Raw genomic sequence first — 17,741 nt, forward strand, 5'->3', positions numbered from 1 at the left:
TCTTTATTCCTTTGATACAACAAGTTCATTCCCTACCACACTGACCTCCCAAGTGTTTAGAACACTTTCTATTCTTTTTAACTTGGCTGATTTGTGTTTTCAGTCTTCACTTTAAATATCATTTCCTCCAGGAAGCCTTCTCTGACTTACATACTAGGTCAGTCAGTCCTCCCTGGCTGATATTCCCTTCATGCACTCTGTCTTTAGAGATTCACTTTTGTGATAATTAATTCAATGTCTCTTCTCTATAACTAGATGGTAAACTGTCAGGAAAGATTGAACATCTTCTGCCCTGGACTTTACTGATGATAGGTGCTCAATAAATTTTGGGTAATGAATGAGTCAAATTTCTCACACTTTAAGATAAAAAGTATAAAGATCTGATGGGAACAAAGTCTTAGTTCCCTTTCTTGCCCCAGTCCCATAGCAATTCAGACCTGTGGTAGGTGGTGCTGCATCAAACAAGCTTTGTTTTGCATTTAAGTGAATTGGTGAAAGCATTGCAATTGGCTGCTTTTTATGTGTAGAGAAATTACCTCTGTCCTGATTTGCAATATCTGTGCTATTTTGGGCTGTTTTTCTCTTTTGGGCCTATTTGCATTGGAGCAATAATTCCACCATTTGGCTACACAGAGGTTCAATTAATATTACAAATATGGTCCCATAAAATTCAGTTCTTGACATTAGAACGTTTTGTTGCTAATTACTCTCCAAGGTTTTTAATTTCAATTCCTCCTTGGTAACTTAGTTCAGAAATTCAAGGGTATAGTTATTGCCCCCAAAGGGAAAGGAGAACTAAATAATGCCACGTTTCTATCTATTTGCCCTTCCTTCTGGAGTTATTTCATTTTTGATTGCCTTGCCTCCCTTTTTTCCTGCCCAGAAAACAATAAACAAAAACCTTACTGGAACAAAGAGATACACTTCTGGGAAAAAATGAAAGCATACCTTCACTAATGTATTCATTCAGATAATATTTACTGAGCACCTATTGTTTATCAGATCCTATGTGCTAGACTGAAGATGAAAAAAAAAAAAAAAAAAAAAAGAATATGACCCCTCACAGTTTTGAGAGTCTAGAAGTGCTGAGGATTCTCAGACACATCTGGACACATCTGAGGGTGCTACTTATAATGGGGCTTGATAGTTTTCATCCATCCAAAAGTAATACATTAGTTTTCAGGTATTGAAGTCATAGGAACTTGGTCATTTCTCACTTGAATATTCTGGCTAATTGTAAGGAATCTGCATTTTAATAATATTTTGAATGGGTTGATAAAATAGGAACAGATGGTTAAAGTTTGCCATTTCAGGAAAAATATTACGCTACTTAATCTGTCTCTTTTTCACACTCTTCCCTATCTTCTCCCCACTTCATAGACACTCAGATATAACACAATTTAAAACAAAATACTAATCTTTATCTTTTAGTCATTTTAGGTCTCCTTCTCTGAAGGGACCCTAATTTTATTAGCCATTTTTGTGTTAGCCCTTTATTCCAATGCTTCCTATAAGGTGTTGCTTTCCTGGGACATAAGAAGTGGGTAATGAAGTAAAACTAGCTTGGGTGACTCTCTGCCATGAAGAACATTAGCTCTGCAAGTGCTTTACTAACCAGAGCAGACCTGCTCCTTGAGGGACTCAGCAGGGTAGAAATGAGTTGAGTAACTTGTCTCATCCACCTGCTCCTGGGCTTTGTATGGGTAGAAGCTCTGACTGCTGGTACCTCCTGGTCAAGAGAAGGCAGAATGTCAATGTTATCAGTGCACTTAGCTCAGATTTGCCCATATTCCAACTGTATTTCTCTGAAGTTTTCCTACCATTCTGCTTGGATAAAGCATCAGATGAGATCAACCATTGGGAGAGGGAAGTGAGTTCTGCTTTGGCAATGTGGCCAGAAACCCTTGGGAGAATAAGCATCGTGAGCCACTTACCCACTGCTTGCCTACTTCAGTAGCAAAAGCCTCCAGAATGCTCCTGGATAAACATCATCTTTGTGGCCACACATTGTTTTATGAGCTGAGTCATCAGCCTGGCTGGCTCCTTACATACTGCTGTCTGATTCTCCAGGCAGCAGAAAACAAGGAGAAAAGATATGAAGTGTAGTTCATCATGCTTTGTAGAGGGCCAGTCTCACTCTCCAAAGGTGATGGGGAATTTGCCATTATGGAATTTGCTTATGACAAAATAATTATTGATCAACTGAAATTTAATTTAAGCAAAAAAGATGATGCTTTCTGCATTTCTTGTGTTTAAAAAAATCTGTTGGTTATAGACTATTTTAAATAACCACCTGTCTTAAAGACTTTCCTGCTGGAAACTTGAGTTCTTCCTCATTCATCAACTTGTAATTTATCATCTAAAGTAATGAAGTAAACCCAAAAGTAATGGTGGTATTATAAGTCAAATTGCAGACTTCTTTGTTTTGTAGATAAATTGTTCTACCATGTTTATCTTTTATATAGCCACACAATAAGACATTTTAATAAATTTTAAATTAAAACCAATGTACTATCAAGGAAATTTACTCTAACTCAAGTTTCTGAAGTTGGAGATTTGTGACTTGCTGAGGTAAGCTTACCAGTTCTCCCTTCCAATCCATTTCATTATGGTCTCAGAAAACATTGATCATTCACTCGAGAATATGTGTTAAATTCCTGTTAGATGGCAGGCACTATGTTAGCTTGTGTGTGGGGTAAAGATGAATGAAGAGCAACACTTGTCACTGAAGATGTTTGTCAATGTGCAAGGTAGACACACTGGATCTCTTGGAGGATGGTGGGAGGAGTAACTACTACAAGAAAGACCTCACTGGGTCCTTCCTTCCTCCATTCTTGCCCCCCTCCCTAACCCTAACCCACTCCATGTACAGAGAATCAAAATGTATCCCATTTGTTTACAATAAAAAAAAAAAAAAAAAGAAAGACCTCATTGGGAAAGACTCCCCTTCAACTGAGGGCAGATGGGGAAGCTTTTCTGGGGACAGTGTAGCCCTGAGATAGTCCTTGTATGGTAAGGAGGATCTGTGAGTTTCAAGGGGGGAGAGGATGTGGACTGAAGAACACATTTTGCAAAGGTCCAATTCGAGAATAAGGGAATGGTAGTTGTTTGTGTTTGGAGTTCAGATAACTCTGGAGAATTCTGGCAGATCAGTTACTAGGAGATGACAAGCTCAGAAACCAGATTTTCAGGAATGGAGAATCAAATAAATTGTGTTGAAATACAAGGATCTGGGGTGGATGATTCTCCTTTGAAGTGAGATGGAGAGAGAAGGAAGAGAGAAGGAATCTGACAGGTGAAGCTACTGACAAGGTAGGTGTTTTTAGGGCAGCTGAAGGTGCCTCTGGAGCAGGGCAGTGTGAAAATGGGAGACGGGGGCAACAATAGTGTGGTGAGTTCTTGGGGATCCTGAGAAGGAGTGGGCAGTGTGCATGAGGGTTCTGATTTCCAGAGGCGAGTTGGAAGGCAGCTCACGTTCTGGAAGGGTTCTAAGTAGGGGAGTGTCAAGTGAACTGAAAACTGGAAGAAGGGAAGACTCAGAACAGATGCTATGGGACAGAAGAGTAGGCACACAGTCCTGCTGAAGACCTATTCCATGATGTGTGCTATGTCCTTTTTTGTTCATTTCAAGAAAATAATCTAAATTTAGTAACAACAGCAAGAATGTAAGAATCTAGGACTTATCAAATATCATCCTTCTCACCTTGGTCCCCTTTCTTTTCATTTTACTGGAGTGGGATTATATACTCCCACTCCACAGCTGAGGTGAGCAGTTGTGGAGTCAATTTTGTGTAAGAAAGTTCATCTATGATGACAACTATGATGGATTCAAACTGGAAACAGGAGAATAAACTTTGGGAAAATTGGTCCTTAGGCTCTCTGACTGTTGTCATGTACATTAGACAAGGGGGTGGAACTAGAGGATGAAATAAGAAATTCATGATTGTTCAGAAGGCCTGTGTAGCATGGCCCTACTTGCTGGACAGATGCCCCTGGAGAGATCTTTAGGTGGGAATGTGGCTTTATTCCGTGGTGTATTATCCATTATGGCCAATGGGCATGGATCTACCTTTGCGGAACAGTTAGAAACATAAGTAAGGACATCTCTTTTGTTATATTCTTGTATCTGTAGCCTTCCTCGCCCCAAAACTGTATCTGGCTATTGAGCAATGCAATAATTCACAGAACAGACATTTTCTGGACAGGAATTGGGCAACTTTCATTGGTGAGGCAGGAGTCCATAGATTAGTAAGTGGTGGAAATAATCTTGGTAAACGCACTCAGGTCTGAGAGGAGTTACCAATCACAAAGGACACTTTGAAGGAGGAATCAATAAAATTTGGTGCTTACCAAGATACTCTCATACTAGTCTTGCTTCCCACTCAACAGTTATACACAGGTGCTGGGCTGGGTGCTGAGGGGCCAGAAAGATATCTTTAGCTTGGAGCTTGCCTCCAAGCAAATAAGCTGCAGTCCTATGGGGGAAATAAGACATAAAGGAACACAGCTGGAATCCCAAACAAAGGAGGAAAGGATTCGGCCTGCTAGTTGCAGGATCAGGGCAGGCTTCTGAGGTACTGAGCTGGAATTTGAAGAGTGGGGTGTCCAAGAGAGATAATGAGGAATGACACCAAGGTTTTGACGTGGTAGTGCTGCTGACAGAGATGGTAAGTTCTGCTGACATTAGACCTGGGAACACCATATGGTCCAGATGTAGGTGGAAAGAAGTCCTGGTCTTTCAGAAGTGGTTAATATGAGTCAAGGTGTGGGGTGTGGGGTGAGGTGGGATGGTGCATGTCACAAGGTGACTTGTACTTTTTGTCTTTAGGGAGGACAAGGAGTGAGCCAGAACTCAGGATGGCATGGGAGGCAGAGATTCCAGGCACAAGGTAGGTGGTGCCTATAGGAGCACCCGGAGCCCAATGAAGAGGTGCTTTCTTACTGGGAAGGCTGCTGAGATTGTTCAGGCCCCATATACTCACCACACTGGCCAACTCAACAAGACAAGTACCCAGGAGGTGTCAGCGGCATCATCTAAATGACACTTTGGGGACCCAGGAGTGAGTGCACTCTTAGTGACAAGGGTGCGTGGGTGGGGGCCTTTCAGAAAATGTGGCTCTGTAAGCACTGTGAGTGACCTGAGATGGGTTTGAAAACGGTGTTGTCCTCTCCTTTTCTGGATTGCCCCTCTCCAACCAGAAGCCCATGGCCATCTCTGTGTGCCAGGCAGGAGGTATTAGAAACTCAAACCAGTGCAGGTTACAGGGAAGCTTCCACTTGCCGGGCCTCGCATTCCAAGTGCGCTGGCAGCAGTCGAAGGCCCTAGGTGGACAGAGGGCTAGTCTGCTCGGGCTGGGCGGTCCTATTGCCTCTCCCGGATTTCCCTCCGCTGGCGCACGGCGACAGCGCGTGGATTCGCGCTCAGGCTGGTGGCGCGAGCCCGGGCGGCGCGAGCCCGGGCGGCGCGAGCCCCCGCGCGCCGGGGAGCGGCGCATGCGCGGGCGTCCTGCGAGCCCGCTGAGGCGAGCCAAGCCGCGGCAGCACCGGGAACCCAGCCGCGGAGCTGTGAGGGGACCAGCTGGGCCGCGGGAGTGGTGGCGACGGACAGGTGGCGAGCTTTCGCCTGTGCCACAAGGGGCTATTGGGCCGCCTGCGGAGCCTCGCGGTCTGGACGGGGCGACGGTGGCATCCCGGACGGCCTGTGAGGGATGCGCCGCCCACTGCCCCGCGCCGGCTGACCGCCCCCGCCTCGTCTCGCGGTGCGCCACAGCCGGGCCCGCGGCCGTTCCCGCCGCGCTGTTGCCCGGCCGCCGCGCCCGCGGGGCCGCGCCCGGCCCGGCCATGTGGACCCCCACGGAGGAGGAGAAATACGGCGTAGGTAGGTAAGGCTCGGGCCTGACCGCGGCCGGGGCTCCAGGGAATGCTCCGGGCTACCGGCCCCACCTCAATCGGTGCTCTACGGCTCCCGAGCGCAGGCTGTACGGCCTCTGCTCGGTGCCAGCGCTGGGTGGGTGCGGGTGCAGAAGTGGGCGCGGGTCTTTGGGTGCCTGCAGGGCGGCAGGGGGCGCTGGTGGCGCGGCCTCGGCAGGTGCGGCCCGCTGGAAGGGCGGGCAAGGCCAGGGCAGTTGCCTGAGGTTTCTGGTGTGGGGCTCAAGGCAGTTTACCCAAGATGCTCAGTTCTGAGAATCAGCTTTCTCCTCTCTCCAACCTCGAATTTAATGAGTTTTCACACCTGAATAGATGAGTCGGATAGCTGTTTATTTTCTAACTGAAATCTTACAAATAAAGAATGAGATCATTGACATCATTTTTCCCAGTTCAATTTGCAGATATGTGAATGCACATGTTTGATCCCTTTCAATTTATTTTGTATCAGAAATAATTACCTTAAGATGGGAAATGTTTTGGACATGTATCCATGCTGTTTAGTGTATTTTATAAACATGGTTTTGTAAAAAATGTGTTCAGATGAGAACGTTATTCCTTAGAATCCTCTTTTTATCTGTTGTGTGAAACCCCAAAAGTGAAATGATTCTTTTTAACGTTTCAGTTTCTTAGGAATATTCAGTAGTTTAAAGGATTCACTGTTGTGCTTTTCCAGGGTTAGTATTCCTTGACAATTGCACGACAGAAGAGTTCAGCTGCATTTCATTATTATAAATCATCTATCATTGTGTTCATTTAGAAACATTTAAAATGTTGAATGTACAGATTTTTCTTTTTTCTTTCTAAGCTTGTAATAGAACATTTTCAATAGGAAATCTCTCTGAACAGAGATTTTTGTTTCCATGTTTTCTTATAGTTTAATAAAAATTTAGTTCACGGTTCATTATAAAATGATTTTTAAACTGCAGTGGTAATGGTCGTTTTGAAATACTGTCAGGCAAGTTACCATGTAAAGATTGAATTTATTTAAATTTAAGGACCCACAGAGAGATCTTCTAGGTGGTAGAAAAATCTTGTTTTTAAAGGTAACTTTCCAAAGTTTTAATTAGCTATGCTAGGAGGTAAGTGATAAAAAGAGCCCCTGTTGAAAAAGAATTGGGAAATGTTGCCAAGAACTGGAATTCACTTCTAGCATTGCACCCTTTCTCTTACAGCATTCCCTGGATACCAGGTTGACACTGTGAAATGAGGAGTTGATAGTTTATCTTCATCATAACTTGTTCTTAGAACTGTTTAATAGAATAACAGTAATTGATGTGAAAGTAGTACTCTTCAGTAGTAATCTGATTAATTTCTTTTCTTCTGGGGAGGAGCTCTGAAGTGGTGGAGATAGTGGCCTTCAGAGCCCTGGCTTTTCTTTATTGGTGCTGTGGGCTAGTTGCTTAACTGATGTTTTCTTAATGCATAACTTGGGGATAATGCTTATCTATCTTATAGGGCTGTGAGCATCAAATGAGACCATACTGAGTACTCAATAAATGTTAATTTTTTCTTTCTCCCTTAGTACTTAGAATAATAATGCTAGTTCTGAAACAGGCCATGCAAGACCATCAAGATAGGTATATGTGAATCTTAGCCTTACGATTTGGTATATGTTTTAATCAGCAAGATGGAATGAAATTCTTGCATTCCTAGGACTGTGTGCTTAGCTTTAGAAAAATTGTTATTCCCTGTGGATGGGTACAGCATTAGGCACAGGGCAGGACTTAAGTGCTTGTTAAATGAGAGAAAATTATTCTGAAGACATTTTCTTAGCAGCTGTGATTTGGTATAATTTAGATGCCTTTTCTGCTAAACATGGCAACTCCCTATTGCTCTTACAGCTTTCTTCTACTGTCCTTTCCTCAGGTATGGTCTAAAAGTTTTTGTGTAAATTGTTTAAAACTCAGGGTACATTTTTTTCCCATAAGCTTGGGCTATATGGAAAGCTTAGGGCTACACTCCTAGGCCTTTTCATAAAATTTAATTCAATCTATAAAACATCTTCAATACTGTAGTTATAATGAGAAATATCACCAATTAAAATGGTATTTTAGTTGCATCATTTAATTGCTCTGAGGAAATTCTTGACAATTTAACCATAATCATTGTTCCTGTGAGAAAATGTTTTGAGTTCAGCTTTGATTTTTATGACTAACTTGAAGCACAGATTTCTATTTCTGTGTCCCAATATATAAGAACAAGGAGGGAGAACTTATACTTACTTTCTACCAATTTGGAGAAACATGAGAATTTCCTTTGTCCTGGTGGTGGTGAGGGAAGGAGTCCCCTGTTGCAGCAGCGCAAAGATTTTTTTTTTTCTCTCCACTGCAGCTCTTCAACTGTATTTGACATTGGTAAGACTTTTGAGATACTGTAGTAATATCTTTTAATTTTTTTATAATGTAGAGATTCTGTACAGATTATACTTAGTTATGAGTTATTTGGTTTGTTCACTTAGGACTACGTGACACCTGAGCTTCCCTTGCCATTGTAATATTCTGTGACTTTGGGGATGGGGAGGACACTGCCCTTTTCTGAGGATCAGTCAGTGATGGGCCAGTCATTGCACTGTGGACTTGCTCTTTATGTTACATTTTGTAGATTCCCAGAGTAGTCCTATTATTATCTCTATAATACAGATGAAGAAACTGAATTTCAGGGGTTGTTTTTGTCCTTCAATAATTGTATATTTTCCTTATTTTCTTTTCTTTGTGGTTGGCAATGTTTTCTGTTATACTTGACTGTCTTGCTCTCCTGTAATATTATAAGGGGGAGCTCTTCACTAAATTCATTAGTCCATGTTTTCATTCCTTATGTCTCTTTCCCATTAGAGAATTCTGTTTTCCTTTCCGTTGTCATGATTGCTTGGAAAGTTTTGCATACTCCCATTCTTTATTCTACTTTTTCAAGAAGCCTCCAGCTCTAAAGTGCATTTGGGTGAGAAAAATCCAGTTATTTTGTGAAACACCTCTTTCCTCATACTGATTGCAACAAAGCTATCAAATAACGAAACATCATGGTTTCTCCTCAATAGCAATAGCAACAAATACCCATAATAAATTAAACAAAAGAATTTGCAACTGAACTCCTACAATAGATAGCAGCAGAGGTTTGAATATGTATGTATTATTTTGACATCTTAGATGTGGAAACTGCCTCCAAAGTCCATATTCTTTATTCCTCTACTGTTATGAAGTAAAATTTTTAATAATTTAGGACATTTATTGCTTAGCTTTTCCAGATCCCCACTTAGTAGACCATGAAAAAATTTTCTTATCATCCAGAATACTTTACATTTTAGTTTTATAGTGTAATATTTATTTTTTCTAATTTAAAAAATAATGGCTATTTTCTGCTTTACCTTTACCTTATTTGCTTGGTTTCTCCTATATTGGGGAGATTTGCATATGCTTGCTCACTCTCTCTTTTTATTAAAGCCTGAGAATTTAAAAGAAATTTCACTTTTATTCTTATGATGTAGAGGAATATGAACGTGGAAAGGGAATAGGTCCGTGAAACCAGATCTGAAATAATCTGTATTTATAAAATTTGAGTAAATCTGTTGGTAAACTGACTAAACATCACTGAAGTTGCTTAGGGCTCTTCAATTATATGCTCCAGTAGAGAAACTCAGCTTTTGAAGCCTCTGAAAGGGCTTGATACCTCTCACTCAGTTCTTTTGTGAGTGTGTGTGTGTTCCTGAGGATGGAACCCAGGGCTTCATGCTTGCATATCACTTAAAGGTAAAGACATCTACCAGTGGTAGAGAAAATGTCACATGTCCAGGACTTTTATTTTGTTCTGAAAAGTGAAAGTGTGCTTATGTTTTTATGACCAGGGGTTTATTGTGTACAAGGAACATCCCCATTCATGATTCTACTTGACCCTTATACCAAACGTTAAGTGATTGATTTAAGGTACTAAACTAGTAAGTACTGAGTTGAGATTTGAACCCAGATTCTTTTATTACACCATGTTGCCTCTGAATGGAATTTGTTATTAGTGTATGTCTTTGGATTGGAAGTTGAAATATACATACTTCAGTTTAAACTAGATATTTAAGGAATTTGATTTCTGTATTGGACATTTTATAACAATACATGGTATTTATTGCTCTGCTTCTGAATGTAATGATTTACATTGATAATGAGTATAGATGCAGGGCATGAAAGTTCAGAAGGCAGGTTTTCATAATGGCCTGAGGAATATATTGGATACTATTGTTACCAGGGAGGAGAGAAATTGAATTTAGCAAATATTTATTGACTTGCTTCTCAAACCAAGAGGGTTTGTTTTGATTTCATATTCTATAAAGAAAATAGGAAATAATCAACAGGAAACTATCAGTGATAGTTTTCTTTTGAGATAGAATCTTGCTATGTTGCCCAGGTTTGTCTCCAACTCTGGGGCTCAAGGAATCCTCACACGTTGTCCTCCCAAGTGGCTGGGGCTACATGTCTGTTGACTAGGCTGGGCTTAACATGTTTTTGTTTTTTTAAATTTTTGTTTATTCTAATTAGTTCTATAAGACAGCAGAATGAACTTTTGATGCATCATCTATAAATGGAGTATAATTTCTCATTCTTCTGGTTGTACATGATGTAGAATCCCACTGATCATATTGTTACATATGTACATAGGGTAATAATGTCTGATTCATTCTACTATCCTTTTTACCCCCATACCCCTCCCTTTCCTTCACTCCCCTCTACCTAAAGTGACTCCCTACCTAAAGTTCTTCCCTAGGCCTTCCCCCGACTAATTGTGAATTAGAATCCACATATCAGAGAAAACAATTGGCCTTTGGTTTTTTGGGATGGGCTTATTTAGCTTAGCATGATATTCTTCAGCTCCATCCATTTACTGGCAAATGCTGTAATTTCATTCTTCTTTAAGGCTGAGTAACATGTTTATTTTTTTTTGAAAAGTTAATATGCAACAATAGTCAGTAGACTTCAGAAGTACAGTTTATCACGATGTTAGAATATACACACTAATTTGTAAAGGTGGCAACATTTTCTGTGTAGCATTTTAAGACATTCTAAATGATACTTTCAGAAGCATGGCAAATTGAAAAGAATGAACTTTGAGGTTTCTGAAAGTACTTTATATTCATACCATAATTTTACATTTGTGTTGGATTTAATTTTTTTGTGTATGTTTGTGTGGTACTAGGGATAGAGCCAGATTGGCCTTGAATTTGTGATCCTCCTGCCTCAGCCTCCCCACGTAACTGGGATTGTAAGCTTATGCTGTTGTACCTAGCTTGACTTTTAATTTTTAGTAGTTTGTATTTTGAATCTTTTTGAATGCTTGTGTCTTTATTCTTGATTGTAAAATGATCCGAAGTTATTCCCAATATGTGAGCATCTTTGAGTATATTATATTAGAATTTTTAAAACTAAATTTTTTAGTTGGTCGTGGACCTTTATTTTATTTATTTATTTATATGTGGTGCTGAGAATCGAACCCAGTGCCTTGCACGTGCTAGGCATGCGATCTGACACTGAGCTGCAACCCCAGCCCTTGTATTAGAGTTTTAATTTCAATGTTACATTCACAAACCTGTTTATGACAAGTCTCTTGCATACCCCTTTTGACAGATTTTCTATGGAAGAATGAAAATTTATTTATTTTTTGCATGTACAGTCTCTGGAAACCTTTTTTCTAAAATCATTAAGTTTATAATTCATTCCCAAATAATTAGCTCTGCAGCTGAAGTACTTGCAGTTGATTTACTATATCACACATTAGGATACATTAGTAAAAATAATGACTGTTGGAAAATGTCATTCAGAAGCCTCCTGTTTTCCTACAATGGGATAAAATCACAACCTCCTGCTTCCATCTGTTTCTTCCTTACCCTTCAAAATTCATTCATGAGCTCTTACTGATGAGCAAGAACTAACATTGATGGGAGAATTAATGTGTGATAAACACAGAACTCTATAGTATAGATTTAGTAACATACCTCCAAATGTGCATTTGGCCTTTATTCAAACACATCTGGTGATGGTGCCTTCACCATTTTTGGTAGTCCATTTTATTGTTAGACAGTTATAATTAGAAATTCTTTGTTATTGAGTAGAATTAATGATTCACTGTACATTCTTATAAATCCTTGTTGTGTGCCTGTGTATAAATAACTTGGATCACAGACCTTCAGTAATTCATGAAATTTTAGAACTCGAAAGGGAACTTAGAGATAATATGGTTTAAAGCTTCAGAGCTAAGACTAGTTGAATAGTTAGCATTCATTGTTTACTCTGTGTCTAGTACTTTTCATGTTGTGGCTCATATTTGCATTTTCAACTTCATCTGCTGGCTGACTTGTACTTTATAGTTTAGCCAAACTGGGCTTTCCCTGACTTCCTCTGTCTGAACTTATTTTTACCAGTGCTGCCATGTGTTCCATATGAAACCTTTTCCTCTTCCATTGAACTAATGTTCTTCTGACTTTTGAAATGATCTACAATTGGAAACTTTAAAAATTGCTATCTTATATGTGTGTGTGGGTATATATACACGTACACATATATTTGAAAAAAGTTATAAGTTTCATGATATGCTTACTTGTACTTTGTACTTCGTTGGGTGTATTATGATATTTTCTATTTATCTCTGTTTCATTAAAAATATTGGTGGCCAGATGTGGTGGCACATACCTGTAATCCCAGTAACTCTAGAGGCTGAGGCAGGATTGCAAGTTCTAGGCCATCCTGAACAATTCAGCAAGACCACCCTGTCTCAAAATAAAAAAAATAAAAAAGTCTTAGGATGGGGATATAGCTCAGCAGAAGAATGCCCGTATTTGTGTGAAGTATGGTTAAACAATTTTTTTCTTTAGGCTAGGAAACTCTTAAAAATAGGGATTGAGCCATATTTATCTTTGTATTCTTGGTAGGTATAAGTCAGTACCAGTCATGTGGAAGGTTTTATACATGAGTTTGTACCACTGAATTGGATATTTTTGTTAATATGACTTTTGTAGACTTATTAGCTGCCATTTCATGCTGATGGCTCATATCGAACTTCTACCAACTAAACTCTAGGTTTTATTTCATAGGAATTAAAGTCAAGCTATATCTCTTCCATCCTGAGCCTATATGATTGATATTTAATAGATGCTAAATTTTGGTTTTATTTCTTTAAAGATTTTATATTTATTTCAATTATATTTCAGGCATTATATTTTGGCTCATCAGTTCAACTTGTCAACTCTTTTTGCAGCTTAATTTTGTAACCTCACATATTATCTTTTCTTTGCTCCTTGTATCTACACAGTTGATAAGACTGTCTTATCCAAGTGGCTAATCTTTTTTCCAAGTAGCTATTACAAATGTTGAATAGGATAGGAGAATATTTATTGCCCTAGAGGGAAGTGTCTAACCTATAAAACCTAGATCTTTGCTATGTTGTGATTTTTAAAATATATTTTTAGATGTTCATAGGCATTTTATTTTATTCATTTACTTATATGTGGTGCTGAGAATTGAACCCAAGGTAACACACATGCCAGGCAAGTGCTCTACTACTGAGCCACAACCCCAGCCCTGTTAATATGTGTTTTGAATACAAATTATTTGAATGAACATTTCATGACAGCCATGCCATCTTTTGTGAACCTGATAGTGTTTGTGGTTAGGGTGGACCTCTGGCCTCTTGGCCCTATGGTCTAGGGCCAAGGAGGAAAACTGTGGCTGAGAGGACTGTGTGGACCAACTTTTAAGCATGGGGACAAAGTAATGTGTTAAAAAGATGTTAACTCCATTTTTACTTTGTATATAGGAGGAAGGGTAATGCTAAAATTTTCCTGAGTTCTGTTTGTGGCTTCATTGCCACATTCCCTGTTGCTGTAGTTAAAATCTGAAATGTCCCTGAAAAGGCCAATATTCAAGGCTTGGTATCTAGCTTGTTGGCAGGCATTGGAACCTTTAAGATGTTGGGACCTAGTTAGAAGTCTTCTGGTCATGGTGGGGAATGCCCTTGAAGGGAATGGTGGTACCTCAGTCCTTTCTGCCTCTCTGTTCTTACTTCCTGGCCACAAGGTGAAAGATTTGCTGTGCTGTGTGCTTCTACTATAATGTGCTACTCCCACCAACTGAAGGCCTGAAAGCAATAGGTTGGTCAGCCCAGTTATGAACTGCAACCTTCAAAACTATGAATCAAAACAAATCTTGTCTCTTTGAGTGTATTTATCTCATATCTGTTACAGTAATGCAAAGTTGACAAACATACCTTTACTGTAATTATGCTGGACAGTTCATTCTTTTTTCCAGGAAAGCCTTGAACTTTCTACCTTTGTTGCTTTTTCTCAGGTTGTTGTAACATGACTGGAATGCCATGACTACCTTTTTCTTTGGGGAATGCCAGCTGAAGAAACTCAAATGCCTTTCCTCTTTGGTGCCTTCCACAGCTCTGCCTGGCCTGATATAAATAAATGCTATTTCTTGTTCCTTCTGTAGTTGGTATCAGTCTTTAGTATGTCACTTATCCCTTTATATCATGCTTGATTGCATCTCTTTGCCTCAGAGGGCTGGGCTTCTTGAAGAAAAGCAACTTTGTTTTCATGTTTTTATCACCAGGATCTGGTACAGTGAGAATGATCAATAAATGCTTAATTAGAAGTTTGACCTAAGAAGAGGTTTTTTCTTTGTTAATCCTGAGAGTATTTTAAAAGGCAGTCTGTAAGTCTAGTCATATTTGGTTGTTAGACATTTGTGACATCATGAAAATAATTTTTTTTCTTGCCCTTTCTCTTTCTTGAGCCTGTTAGGGACATTTTGCTGCCTACAGCTGTGTTTGAATGACTGACTTTGGGTGGGGACCTTAGAGTTTCACCTTGAGTTTCATGGTTATGAAAACAGTGATTCAAAAGTCTTGCTACAGGTAATTGGGATACAGTTTGAACTTACCCCATTATCTCTTTCATTTGACATCTTTGGGGAATGCTGTGTTTTGGATGAGTGATTTTTTCCCCCCAGAGAACTCAAGTTTAATCCTTTAAAAGCACCAGGAAGAGATTTTGTCTATTTTGGTTTAAAAAAATTTCTAAAATATAACATATTCTAGTCTTCCTTATAATACAAATTTAATGTGTTTCATACATTTGAGTTTATTTTGCTATGTTACATTTTCCTCTGATTACATGAAATACAAAGAAATGTTAGTAAATAGAAACAGGAAATAAAGGTTATGTCTTTTTTTTGTTACCCAGACATAATTCCTCTCCACATATTGGCATATCTTTCTAGTTTTTTTTCTGTGTATATTTCTAAGTAGGGATTTAAAAATAAATTTAGTACTATACTGTTACATTGTTGTATGATCTACTTAAATTTTAACTATATTATACTGTGAACATTTTCTTACATCTAGAATGCTCATTGTTTTAATGACTGTTGTTACATATTTTGAATGTACTATAATTTACCTAATTTTCTACTTTTGGGTAGCTGGTTGTTTGAAGTTTGAACTATTGCCACGTTGTTCTCAAGGACAATGAAGGTAGTTGTTTTTTGTACCTTTGTTAGCATAGGGCATTACATATTTTCTCCATAGACCTGTATTTTTAAAAATCTTAAAATGGTTACATACTTGAGAGCAACAAACCCTCAAGTATTATAAAAGCAAAGGGTTCCCTCCTTCCAGTTCCACTTCTTAGGCATCAGTTGTTTAACTGAATTTTCTGATTATTTGACATTATTAATATAAACAACTGATTATGACATTAATACAATGATAATTGTCTCTTTTTTTGCTGAAATCCATAGGAAAATCACTAATTCCATTTAGGGTTCTCTTGTTCATTTATTCCTTTTCTCACCTGGTTATGAAGCTCCTAGGGAATTTGGAAAACAAATATGTGGATATTTTGACTCATTATCAGTGCCTTGAAATGGCATTTTTGTTTTGCTTTGCTTTTTTTTTTCTTTGTACTTTTCTTTTCTCTGTAGCTACTTGGAATATCTTCCTTTTCCAATTTGTCCACCACTCATTGATGTTTGCTTCTTTCCCTAGCCATTAACTTGGAAAGGTAAACTGAGTAATTGGGTGTGTGAAAAACTAAAATAGTTGTTTCCTTTCCTTTGGAGTGGGTTTCAGTGCCTTTGTGATAGACTCAATTCTGTTAAATATCTTTTTGACTCATGGTCAAGGCTCGACCCTATAGGAATGCCTATTTGGGGGAGATGTAAATTCGATCTGTGTAGAGGATAGTTTCCTTTCTTAGGTGAGTACATACATATGTGGCATTGGGTACTGCTGCAATTGTCTGGTCATAAGGAAAGCCAAGAACAGTAGGTGGGGGTTTAGTTTGCTTTTTGGTATAGAGACAGGAAGAAGCCTTTAGGGTTGCTTGAAGCACTATGGATGGAAGGAAGGAAAAGAAAAAAAATCACTTCATTTAAACATACTGAAATATTTAAGCTCTATGGAGTCAGCTGTGTATGATACATAGTAGTGATACTGTGGTTATCCCACAAAATACTCATTTTTTTTTTATTGATTAGCTTTCTCAGAAACTATAGCAGGATTCTGTTTATATGGAGGAGTGATTTAATTGATTAACTCTTCACCTTGATTTTCCCACAATCACCTTGATTTTTTAATTTAAAAATTTGTTGTCTATCCTTATTTTATTGTGGGAAAATATATATAACATTTACATTTTACCCATTTCCCCCCTTATTACTGGGAATTGGACCTAGAGGCACTGTACCATTGAACTGTACTCCCAGCCTTTTTTTTTTTTTTTTTTTTTTTGAGATAAGGGCTCTTATCTAATGGGACTTTCTCCCATTTTAAGTGTATAGTTCAGTGACATAAGTTCACTCAGACTGTTTATACTTTCACTACTATTTCCAGAACTTTTTCATTATCCAAATGGGGAAATGGAGAGCATCACTATACCCAGTAAGTAGTAACTCCTCATTTTTTTCTTCCTCCCCCTGCCAGCCCCTTATAACCTGTACTCTACTTTCTGTTATTCTTATCTCTTCCTCTGTTTTTTTGTTTTTTTGGTAACAGAGATTGAATCCAGGGGTGCTTAACTACTGAACCACATCCCCAACCCTTATTTTTTATTTTGGAACAGGATCTAGTTAAGTTACCGAGGCTAATTTTGAACCTGTGATCCTTCTGCCTCAGCCTTCTGAGCTGATGGGATTACAGGTGTGCACCACCACACTCAGCTACTTTCTCTCTCATTAAATTTGACTATTCTGGGTACATTGTATAAGTAAGATAATATACTATTTGTCCTTTTATCACTGGTTACTTCAATTAGCCTAAGTTTTTTAAGGTTCATCAACATTGTAGTGTGTATCAGAATTTCATTCCTTTGTATAGTTCACTAATATTCTAGTATGTGTGTATATACCACATCTGGTTATCTATTTATCTGTTGATATATGTTTGGGTTGTTTCCATCTTCTAGCTATTGTGAGTAAAAACTTCTATGAACATTGGCATGCAGGTTTGAGTCCTAATTTTCTTTTCTCTTGGGTGTATATATATCTAGGATTAGAAATGATGAATCATATAGTAATTCCATGCTTAACTTTTTCTTATCCATTTTTCTTTTATTTATGTATTTAAAAATTGTTTTAATTAGTTATACATGATTGTAGAATATATTTTGACATATTATACATGTATGGAGTGTAACTTCTCATTCTTCTGGTTGTACATGATGTAGAATTACATTGGTTGTGTAATCATATATGCACATAGGTTAGTAATGTCTGATTCATTCTTCTATCTTTCCTATTCCCATTCCCCTCCCTTACCTTCATTCCCCTTTGTCTAATCCA

At 38.6% G+C, this 17,741-nt stretch overlaps 1 protein-coding gene across 13 annotated transcripts in view; it reads left to right on the plus strand.

Moving 5' to 3' along the window:
- Positions 1 to 5,491: 5,491 nt before the first annotated feature.
- The window catches only part of DOCK3 (dedicator of cytokinesis 3), a 726,815-nt gene continuing 714,565 nt past the window's right edge, over positions 5,492 to 17,741 (plus strand). For all 13 annotated transcript variants that reach the window (XR_013757339.1, XM_079101030.1, XM_079101031.1 and 10 more), the window contains exon 1: positions 5,492 to 5,878. Coding sequence is in view for 12 of the 13 variants with exons in the window: in XM_079101030.1 (XP_078957156.1) it covers positions 5,494 to 5,878 (385 nt within the window). In the remaining variant the exon portion in view is untranslated. The remainder of the gene's footprint in view (positions 5,879 to 17,741) is intronic.

The sequence above is a fragment of the Sciurus vulgaris genome, assembly GCF_902686455.1.
Source record: "Sciurus vulgaris genome assembly, chromosome: 10".
NCBI classification, from domain to species: domain Eukaryota; kingdom Metazoa; phylum Chordata; class Mammalia; order Rodentia; family Sciuridae; genus Sciurus; species Sciurus vulgaris.